Below are 10,618 nucleotides of genomic sequence, written 5' to 3' on the forward strand. Positions count from 1 at the left end.
GCATGGAGATGGGGGTGCTCCCGCTGCCAGGGCTCCGGGAGCCAGCACTCCTCCGTGTCCTGGATATTCCAGCAGGGATCTGTGCCAGCTGCACGATTAACTATGGTCGTTAATGCAGAAAATGCACCTGCTTTCCCATGTGTGCCGAGCCCATTCCCAGGAATATCAGATACATGTTTATCTGTATTCCCACCCCAGCAGTCAGGCCCCTTCCACGCACAGACGGGGTCATTCAGCCAGCTCCAGCTTCCCAAAACAACTTCCCAATGCCGTGACTTGGAGAGTGAGATGGGGACAACCGAGACCAAGGTCCTTTTGCTCCATCACTTGGTGGCCCAGGCTGGGATAAGTCTGATGAGGAGCAGCTGAGGGAGCTGGGAATGCTGGAGAAAAGGAGGCACAGCGAAGACCTTCTCGCTCCCAAAAACTCCCTGACAGGAGAGGGGAACCAGGAGGGTCGGGCTCTGCTCCCAGGGAACAAGGGACAGGATGAGGGGAAAGGCCTCAAGTTGTGCCAGGGGAGGTTTAGGTTGGATATTGGGAAAAATTCTCCCCAAAATGGTTGTCCAGCCCTGGAGGGACGTGAAAGCCGTGTGGATGTGGCACTTGGGGACACGGGTTAGTGGTGGCCTTGGCAGTGCTGGATCAACATTGGACTCGATCTTAGAGGGCTTTCCCAAGCTAAATGATCCATTATTCCATGATTCTTTGATTCTGTTACTCTATAATTCCATGATTCCGTGATTCTGTGATTTGTTGATTCCATGACCTGGGCTGTCACTGAGCTGAGCCAGTGATTCCTTGGCACAAAAGTTCCCTGGATCCCTCTCATCAAAAAAAAAGCCCCAAACACAGCAACTGATTCAAAAAAAAAAAAAAATCCCCAAAAGATGCGATTTCTGCCCATTTTTACTCATTGCACCACGAATTTCAGAACAGACTCCGATTTGGGATGACATTCCCAGGGCATTTGGGTTTGGGGCCAGGCTGGGCTGGTCCTCCCCATTCCTGGGATTCAGGGATGCAGTGCCGTGGGATGCCCCTTCCCTGCCAAGGGAGTGGGACCCAGCAGGAAGGAGCCGGGGGGTCCCTGCAGCGCTGGGATGGGGCCGGGCTGGGCACAGGGAAGGCGGGAATGCGCGGGAAGGATGCGGGATGCGGGAGCGCGCGCGGAAGGTTGCCAAGGCAACCTCCCTCCTCCTCCATCTCCGGCCTCCCTCGGGCGGGGGGACCCCGCGGGGACCCGCAGGGGATCCGAGGGCGGGGTGCGGGATGCCGTGGTGGGGGCCGGGCTGCAGCTCCCGCCCGCCGCAGCGCCGGGAATCGGCCGCGGGATCGGGAGGCTCCGCGCCGGCAGCGCCCGGAGGATGCTCCGGCTCCTCGCCGCACGGCCCCGCACCCTGGAGGGAGGAGGGTTCGTCTGCTGCGCTGTTTTCCATCGGAAATCCAGAGCCTGGATGGAAAACTCGCGTTCTATTTATCTTTAACGCGGAGCCGATGCCTGCGGCGTAGGGATGCGGAGGAGGAGGGAGAGCCTGTGTGCCCATCCCCGCTCTGCCTTTCGCTTTAAAAGGTCCGGATCCTCCCGGTCATCTGACTCAGGTCAAGCAGGACTTTCCGTTGCCAACAGCCGGCAGATCCCACCGGAGCATCTCCCCGCGCCGGCTGCTGCCCCCCGGGAGGGAGGCGGGAGGATCCTGCAATCCCTGGAAGACTGAGAGGTAAAATATTCCCGGCTCGGTTTCTCCTTCTCTTTCCTTTCCCCGCAAGGTTAATGAAATCCTGGAGATTTGCGGGGGTCTGTGGAGGTGGATGGCGTTGATTCCCAGGCCATGCCGGCACTGATTCCCAGGCCATGCTGGCACAGATTCCCAGGCCATGCTGGCACAGATTCCCAGGCCATGCAGGCACTGATTCCCAGGCCGTGCTGGCATTGGTTCCCAGGCCATGCTGCCCGGTTTGCCACTGGCAGCTGGGGAGCCCCACACGTGGTTCATGCCCACCCCACAGCACAGCCCCTGAGATCCCAAACAGCCGGGATGCTCCGGCCAGGAGAGCCCACTTAGACCCCAAACAACCCAGAGAGCCCCCTGAGACCCCAAACAACCGGGATGCTCTGGCCTGGAATGTCCCAAGACCCCAAACAGCCGAGATGCTGTGACCTGGACAGTGATGCCACTACCCCTAGGAGCGAGGTGAAGGTGTCCAGGCAGGGCAGGGGGCTGATGGAGGCAGCCAGGGGGCCACGGCTGGAGCTGCCCAGTCCAAGGGGGACGGCCGGGGATCGGGCTTGGATGTACCACACACTGCAGCTCTCACCCCTTCTCTCTGCCCGTGCCCTGCCCGCAGGCCAGCCCCCCATGGATCACCTCCCGGCATGAGCACCGACGCCGAGCAGCTCCTGGCAGGGGCCCGGGCGGCCGCCGTGCCCCTCTGGACCGTCTCCAGCTGGGCCGGCTCCGAGATGCCCCCCAACAGCAGCGCGGCGGCGGGAGAGGCCGGGCGGCGGCAGGGCCCGGCGGAGCAGGGCGGGACGGCGGGCGAGATCGCGGGGATGGTGGTGATCCAGTGCATCTACGCCCTGGTGTGCCTGCTGGGGCTGCTGGGCAACTCCCTGGTCATCTTCGTCATCCTGCGCTACGCCAAGATGAAGACGGCCACCAACATCTACCTGCTCAACCTGGCCATCGCTGACGAGCTCTTCATGCTCAGCATCCCCTTCGTGGCCACCTCGGCCGCGCTGCACCACTGGCCCTTCGGGCGGGCGCTGTGCCGCACCGTGCTGGGCGTGGACGGGCTCAACATGTTCACCAGCGTCTTCTGCCTGACGGTGCTCAGCCTGGACCGCTACATCGCCGTGGTGCACCCGCTGCGCGCGGCCACCTACCGCCGCCCCAGGGTGGCCAAGATGGTCAACGGCGGCGTGTGGCTCCTCTCCCTGCTCGTGGCGTCGCCCATCCCCGTCTTCGCCGGGACGGCGGCCACCCGCGACGGCCAGGCCGTGGCCTGCAACCTGCTGTGGCCCAGCCCGGCCTGGTCGGCCGCCTTCGTGGTGTACACCACCCTGCTGGGCTTCCTGCTGCCCGTGTCGGCCATGGGGCTCTGCTACCTGCTCATCGTGGGCAAGATGCGGGCGGTGGCGCAGCGGGTGGGCTGGGAGCAGCGCCGGCGCTCCGAGGGCAAGCTCACCCGCCTGGTGCTCATGGTGGTGGCCGTGTTCGTGGTGTGCTGGATGCCCTTCTACGTGGTGCAGCTGGTCAACCTCCTGCTGCCCGGCCGCCTGGACGCCACGGTCAACAACGCCTCGCTCATCCTCAGCTACTCCAACAGCTGCGCCAACCCCATCCTCTACGGGTTCCTCTCGGAGAATTTCCGGCACTCCTTCCACGGCGTGCTGCGGCGCTGCCTGGACGCCAGCCTGTGCTGCTGCCACGCCGGGGACAGGGACGGCGACGAGGACGAGGAGGAGGAAGAGCCCCTCGACTACTGCGCCGTCCCCCGGGGGGACGACAAGGGCAAGGGCTGCGTGTGCCCCCCCCTGCCCTGCCAGCAGGACCCCCTGCACCCCCAGCCCTGCTGCAAGCCCGGGCCCCTCCTCACAAAGACCACCACCTTCTAGGGGAGGCCCCCCGCGCCGTGCCAGCCCCGGGGGTGGAAGGGGATCCCGGATGGAGAGGGGACGGATGCCGTGCCCGCCCCGCCGGCCCACCCTGTGCTGTGCTGTGCAGTTCCCCAAATAAAAAGCCATAAGACTGGCCTGGGATACCGTGAATTCCATCGACCGAGTCGTTATTGCTGTTCCCTTTGTCACTCGGGAGCCTCGGCTGGGACTGGGGACGGGAAGGATCCCAAAACGCCACTGGCGTTTATTAACCTGCCCCTCCAGATTGATAAATAACAAGTTCCTGTTCCTTCCCAAGACATGCCCTGAGAGACAGGGAAAAGCCCCAAAGCCCATCAGCCCTGCCAGGCCTACAGCCGAGTGAGGTCCCACCAACAGTCACTCCCACTGCCCCTCAAATTCCCAGGATTTTAGCACGCACAGGACCAAACTCTATTTGATGTACCAAATCTTGGCTAAACTTGAGACCCCCAGGAAGTCAGGGTGAGGAACAGCACGAGGGTGACACCAAGGTCACATTAAATGAGCCATTTCCAACTTATTTGGTTTTATTTTGGGTATAACTTCGTCCTTTTAATGTTATTCTTGTCCATTATTTACGGCTCATTCCTTCTATTTTAATCCCAGTGGGGAAATAACCGGGCATGTTTTCAGCCCCGAATGCTCCTGGGCCTTTTTTTGGTGGCTCCGGGAGCTCGGTGAGGAAAACCAGTCATTTTTTTGGGGGGAAGGGGAGAAAGAATATTCCCTGAGCAGCTTTCTATAAACCAGACTGTAAAAGCTTTATTGGTCTCCACGCAGAATCGCTGCGTGACATCACGGAGGGTATAATTCCAATAAATAAATAAGTATTTACAAAACGTGCCGGGGGGTATAAAACAGGGGGCTGAACCTTGGGGAAGGAATTAAAGACATCCGCGTGTCTCAAACACTGTTTAGGCACTTTTCATAGGATAAACCACCACAGAGGGAATTTGAGCCAAGCACAGAAGGGGAGGAGCAGAGTTTTTGGGGGTGTGGTGGCAGAACCTCTGACCTGTGTAAGACACCGGAGGGCGACCACGACAAACAGACTTTGTTTAAGCAACAAGCTGAGAGGATTGAGCCAGACGAGGGAAAAGGCCAGGAAGGAGCAGCTTCTGCAAGGTGGGATGATGCTTCTTGTCATGGCAGTGTCCTCCCCCCCCAGGAGCCATCCCATAAACCAGGAGGTGCTCATCCCATAAACCAGGGCATAACTGGCTCAGGGCCAAACGTGGTCATGTCTTAGAAGGGGCCATAAACCATCAAAGACCCCCGAGGTGCCCCCAGACTCGTTTCTGGGGCTCCCTCCAGAGGGCTGTGTGTGATCCATGGCATTGGATCAGGCAGGGGAGGTACCCGGGTGTTCCCACTTGAGCCTGAAGGTGTATTAACCCTTGGAGCTTTTGTATTTTGGGGGTTTCCCCCATCCCTGACAGATCAAGGCTGTGACCATCACGCAGCAAAATCACAACAGTCAAGTCCCATCACTGGAGCCACGGGTGGGATCTCTCCTCTCCACTGTCTGCTCTTATCCTTCTTTCTCTTTCTTTCTTCTCTTTATATATTTTCTTAAGTGACTCCTTTATATGTTGATATTGCTCCATTTCTATAGATAATGCAAACAGCTCCATCCCTCCTTTCCATTGCAAGCAAATTGTTCCAAAATAAACCTGCCACAGACTTATATTTGCAATGAATCATTCCCTCTAATTGCCTATTGACAGGACCCTCAGTCACCCGGCCCCGGGGGCAACAACCTTTTAGGAAACCCACAGTTCACACAACTATTTTGATTTTCCTTGGAATTTGACATGTAAGTTCAGCATTCCAGGGGGGATGTTGCATGTTAGCGAGTTCATAGTATGTGAGGGGGGGTGTGTGGGGGAACAGAACCCCCCAGTTCTGACCCTGGGCCCGCAAAACTTCCTGTGGGAAAGCAAACTGCTGCTCTGGGATGATATTTCACTGGCATAAAGCTGTCAGCACCCGCTCCCACATTCCCACCAGCAGCCGCCGGCGTCACCCCACCACAGCTGCCGGAGCAGGACCCCCATGGAATGAAGGAGCTGGAAAAACACAGCCTTTTCCAGATTTTCCCCCCCAGGCCGTGGCTGGAAAATAGGCAGCGGGCAGGATCCTGCCCCCGTGGGAATGTTTCGCTGTGAGTTCCAGCATGGATTAGACTCAACCCGGTCAAGGGAAAACAGGAAAAATCCCTGTGGGCAGGAGGGGTCGTAAGTGGGTTTGTAAAAACACCTTGAATCCGTTTAAATGCAACCAGGGTGGGAAACTGGGGAAGGAATTGGGTGGGGAACACGAGGCTCCGCGGCACCGCAAACCTTCCCTGCCACGGAAAAAAACCCACCCCGGCAGTGTCGTGTCCCTGTTTAACCTCCACACCCCCCCAGAGAGCCCCAAAATAACGTGAGGGAACGGGAATCAGGCATTTTAGCTCCCCCCCCCCCGGGTGACACTCAGCTGGGTCGCCGCTGCCACCAGTGATTTAAGGTGGAAAGTGCTCAGGGATGAGGCACGACATGGGGGGGACACGGTGCAGACACGGGGGGCAGAGGGGCCACATAAAGTGCTGCCCACAACATCTTTGCTCCTGCTTCCATCGGCCATCAGTTTAAAACAAATTAACCCGACTCCAGACAAAGGCAGGAGCCTCCCAGTCCCGGAAAACCATCCTCTGCAGCCCGGCCCGAGGGAGAGGGGTTGGGGGCCGGGCGACCTTCCACAGTCCCCACCGAGTCAGTCAGAGGGTCCACACGGATTTAGAGTCAGTTCCAGACGGAGATGTCCCTCCTGCGTTTTTCCTTGGGGCTTTTCCCCACCACTGGCTCGGGAAAAGGAAAGCTGAATGCCGGCTGCCGCCTGCGAAGGGAGCGGGAACGGAGCAGGAATGAACGGAGCAGGAACGAACAGAGCAAGAACGGAGCAGCCTCCGCGCGTTCTGCCTTCCTGGCTCTCTGGCGCCAGTGTTCCAAGAGCCGACTGGAAAGCAGCGAGTATTTTTAGAAGTGGGTTGATCACAGCTTTTCCCAAATTGTCATTAAAAAATTGCAGCAGGGGTGAGGTGGTGGTGGTGGTGGGGGTTGTAAATATTACCAAGTTCAGTCCACCTCCCTCTCTCCGTCCTGCCCGCAGTCCCTACAGTTTCTGTGCGGGGCCGGCACAGCCCGAGGCGACCGGCTGGAGCCCGAGCTCCTTCTCGTGGGGTCCCCCGCACTTGTAATCCATGGTGGCGGGGGGCCGGCAGCGCTTCTTTGCCAGGTAGTAGCCCAGAGCCAGCGGGGCCAGGGCGGTCAAAACGGCGCCCACCGCGATGCCCACCAGGGCGCCGGGGTGGAGGGGCTCCGCCTTCGGTGGGGTCCGGCTGGGCGGGGGCGTCCGCGGGACGGCCGTGGGTGGGGGGAGCGTCTGGGATTCGAAATCCCCCGAGAACGGCGGTCCCTCCGCGTCCTGCTCCGGGAGCGGGGCGCAGTCGAGGTCGTTGACGAGCCGGTAGCCGGCGGGGCAGTGGCACCGGTAGCCGCCGGGGTGGTTGGTGCAGTTGTGCTCGCAGTAGTTCATGTCGCACTCGTCGATGTCCACGCAGAGCTTGTCGTCGTCCAGCAGGAAGCCCTCGGGGCACTCGCAGCCCTCGCTGTACTGGCTGCAGTGGGGCGGGCACTGGCTGTCGCTGCAGTGCAGCCGGCACCGCGCGGGGTCCCGCGGGTCCACGGCGTAGCCGTCGTAGCACCCGCAGCGGTACCCGCCGGGCACGTCCTCGCAGCTCTGCTCGCAGGGCGCCCTGTAGCAGTGGGACTCGCGCTGGCAGTGCCCGTCCACCATCCTGTAGCCGGCGTAGCAGCGGCACTCGAAGCCGCCCATGGTGTTGACGCAGAGCTGCTCGCACAGCCCGGGCTCGCTGGCGCAGTCGTCGTTGTCCTCGCAGGAGCTGCCGTCGGCGCCCAGGTGGTACCCGGTGTCGCACATGCACACGAAGGAGCTGCCGGACACCACGCAGTGCTGCTGGCACGGCGCCCCCGCGCAGGGCGAGCGGCACCCGCGCCCGTCGGGGCCCAGCACGGCGCCGTCGGGGCAGGAGCAGCGCGGCCCGCCCGCGCCCTCGCTGCAGGCGCCCTCGCAGCCGCCGCCCCCCAGGCGGCACGGCCACGCTCCGGGCTCGGCGCGGCCCCAGCGCAGCCGCCCGCCCTCGCCGTCCTCGTCGCAGCGCAGCTCCAGCCCCAGGGCGGGCACCGAGGCCACGCTGCGCGGCGGCAGCGCCAGGAACTCCCCTCCGCGGGCGCCGAAGGGGGTGGTGTAGCTGACGGGGAGCCCCTCGGCGGAGGGCAGGAGCGGGCAGCTGCTGCCGTAGTTGTACTCGCAGAGGAAGCCGTCGGCGGGGTCCTCGCAGCGCCGCTCCTCCCAGCGCAGCTCCCGCGACACGGTCACGCAGCGCTCGCCGCAGCGCGGCCCCGACGGCGCCCAGTTGGTGTAGTCCGTGCGGTTGTCCTCGGTGACCCAGCGGAAGCCGCGGAGCCGCCGGGCGGGCTCGGTGCAGCGCAGGGAGGGCGCCAGGCTGAGCCCCAGCCACAGCCGCCCGCCGCGGTTCTGCAGCAGCAGCGCGATCGCCTCCTCGGCCACGGTGGAGCGCACGGTCATGAGGTGCCCCCCGCCCCGCTCGCACCCCGCGCTCGCCGCCGCGAACGGGCGCGACCCCCAGAACACGGCGAAACACGCGTGCTGCAGGCACTGCGCGCCCGACGGGGCGAGCGGCTCCGGCTCCCCCGGCTCGCCCGGCGCTCCCAGCCCCATCCCGAGCAGCAGCAGCAGCGGCAGCAGCAGCGGGAGCCGCCGCATGGCCGGCGGAGGGGGCGGCCGGCGCCGCCGCGGAGCTCTGGCATGGCCGAGCCCGCCGCCCGCCCCCTTTATAGCCGCCCGCCCGCCCGCCCCGTCGGGGGAAGGAAGCGCCTCGGGGGACGGGGAGTGATTGCGGCGGGTGAATCCCGGCCAGACGCGTCCCCCCCTCCCCTCCCACCCGCCCACGCCGGCCCCGGGGCCCCCCCCTTCCCGCATCCTCCCCACGGCTCCTCCCCGGCTGGTCCCGCCCGGGAGGAGCGGGAGGGGCGGGAGCCGAGCGGGGTATCCCGCGGGATGGACGGGGGCACGCGCCGGGGAGCGGGATGGGGCCGAGCGCGACCGGGAAAAACGGGGGTTCTCCCGGTGCCAAGGGGGAAACAGCAACTGGGTTTCACAAAAGGGCACCTCGGGATGGGAGTCAGAGCGGGTGAACCCCGCTGGGATCGTCATCACCCCAATGGGATCATCACCCCAATGGGATCATCACCTCAATGGGATCATCACCCCAATGGGGTCGTCACCCCAATGGGGTCATCACCCTGTTTGTGCAGCAGCCACAGCGTGGCAGCGGGCCCAGGGCAGTGCCCGTCCCCCTGTGCTGGGCGCTGCTGAGCTCACACCTCAATTCCTGTCTCCAGGTTTGGATTCCGCATGAAAACAAGGACATTGAGGGGCAGGAGGGTGTCCAAGGAAGGGAAAGGAGCTGGGGAAGGGTCTGGAGCAGCAGGAGAGGCCGAGGGAGCTGGGGGGGGCTCAGCCTGGAGAAAAGGAGGCTCAGGGGGGACCTTCCTGCTCCCAAAAACTCCCCAACAGGAGAGGGGAGCCAGGTGAGGGTCGGGCTCTGCTCCCAGGGAACAAGAGACAGGATGAGAGGAAACGGCCTCAGGCTGTGCCAAGGGAGGGTCAGGTTGGATATTCAGAAAATTTCTTTAATAAATAATTTAAACATCAGTAATAAATCAATATATATGTATATATGCCAGTAAATTATTATAGATAATTTATATATCGATATAAAATTCTATAATTATAATAATTGCTATTAATCTTATTAAGCATTATTATTATTACCCTTTTCCCCACAGCCTCCTCCCGGGGCACCAGGGGGTCCCACTCCTAGGATATCATCTCTCTTTCCCTGTGGGCACCTCCAGCTGTCCCATTCCCTGTGTTATCTCTGGGGGATCTGTCTCTGCTGCCAGGACACAGCCAGGAGCAAAGTAAAAATGAAAACCAAACATCCAAAGCTTCTCCACCCCAAAGAAAAGGTATTTGACCCTTTTTGTTTTTAATTCCTAAAGGCTCAGTCACTGCAATTAACTCTTGGGATCCCCCCAACGGAGCAGCAAATCCCTATTTCCTCGGCTCATCCCAAGGAATTTACTTCATTAAAACTTCATTTATTATTTATTAAACTCCTGTGGTTTGTCTTGTCCCTCTTCCCACCCCGTGTGGGTCCCGGAGCTCACGTGAGGCTGTGGGGAAAAGGGTAATAATAATAATGCTTAATAACACGAACAACAAATTATTATCTCTCCTTTCATCCCCTTGAAGGTTTCAGCTCTGCCACACGCTTGGAAAATCAGCGTCCATGGGATTTAATTCCAGAGGCAGGGATGCAGCCCAAGGAGAAAGGCCGGAGGGACAGATTGGTGTCCACGTGTGTGAGCCTGCAGTGGCCATTCCTGGGATAAAGAATTCATCCAAGGAGAGCTCAGCCACCCTCCACCCCCTCAAAATGAGGACAGGATCATTCCCAGGGCTTCCCTGCAGAGCTGGGTAACACTGACCTTCCTTGGCTTTAGTAAAACCTCTTGCTTCCCCAATTTTCACTTCAGTTTTTTCTATTCTTCCTCTTCTACTTCTTCTTTTACTTCTCCTTTTTTTTTCTTTTTTTTTTTTTTTTAAAAAAAAACCGCGAAATGAGGGTGGAATTTCAGGGCAAACAACAGAAAATGAAAGAACACCAAATTTAATAGGTGGAAAATTAAAAAAAAAATAACCAAAAAACCCCACAATAGATTTCTGGTTTGTTCCTTATTTTTTTTTTTTTAAAAAAAAATGTAAAACCAGATAAAAAAAATTCCTCGTCAAGGCTGCTCAATGGGAAATATTTCCAGGAAA

At 60.1% G+C, this 10,618-nt stretch overlaps 2 protein-coding genes and 1 long non-coding RNA gene across 4 annotated transcripts; 2 read left to right on the forward strand and 1 right to left on the reverse strand.

Moving 5' to 3' along the window:
• Window positions 1–2,464: 2,464 nt before the first annotated feature.
• On the forward strand, window positions 2,465–4,025 carry SSTR4 (somatostatin receptor 4). The gene has a single exon (XM_017837397.1). The coding sequence runs from the start codon at window positions 2,465–2,467 to the stop codon at window positions 3,617–3,619; it is 1,155 nt and encodes a 384-aa protein (XP_017692886.1). The 3' UTR covers window positions 3,620–4,025.
• Window positions 4,026–4,379: 354 nt separating this feature from the next.
• Window positions 4,380–8,494, reverse strand: THBD (thrombomodulin). Its single transcript, XM_017837431.1, has 2 exons — window positions 5,135–8,494; window positions 4,380–5,039 (listed from the first exon to the last, which is right to left on the reverse strand). The coding sequence occupies exon 1, from the start codon at window positions 8,492–8,494 to the stop codon at window positions 6,800–6,802; it is 1,695 nt and encodes a 564-aa protein (XP_017692920.1). The 3' UTR covers window positions 4,380–5,039; window positions 5,135–6,799.
• LOC108508567 lies at window positions 6,822–10,353 on the forward strand. Of its 2 annotated transcripts, none has more exons than XR_001878432.1 (3): window positions 6,822–6,922; window positions 9,580–9,762; window positions 10,049–10,353. It is a non-coding gene; the product is annotated as an uncharacterized LOC108508567 (long non-coding RNA). The 2 variants fall into 2 exon arrangements; XR_001878433.1 differs by lacking the exon at window positions 6,822–6,922 and adding an exon at window positions 7,493–7,606.
• The last annotated feature ends 265 nt before the right edge of the window (window positions 10,354–10,618 follow it).

Source organism: Lepidothrix coronata, unplaced genomic scaffold (assembly GCF_001604755.1).
Source record: "Lepidothrix coronata isolate B3197 unplaced genomic scaffold, Lepidothrix_coronata-1.0 Scaffold304, whole genome shotgun sequence".
Classification (NCBI taxonomy): Eukaryota; Metazoa; Chordata; class Aves; order Passeriformes; family Pipridae; genus Lepidothrix; species Lepidothrix coronata.

Excerpts from the sequence above, each read along its gene's own strand:
- THBD (XM_017837431.1), bottom strand. The coding sequence starts at position 8,494 with ATGCGGCGGCTCCCGCTGCTGCTGCCGCTGCTGCTGCTGCTCGGGATG.
- SSTR4 (XM_017837397.1), top strand. The coding sequence starts at position 2,465 with ATGCCCCCCAACAGCAGCGCGGCGGCGGGAGAGGCCGGGCGGCGGCAG.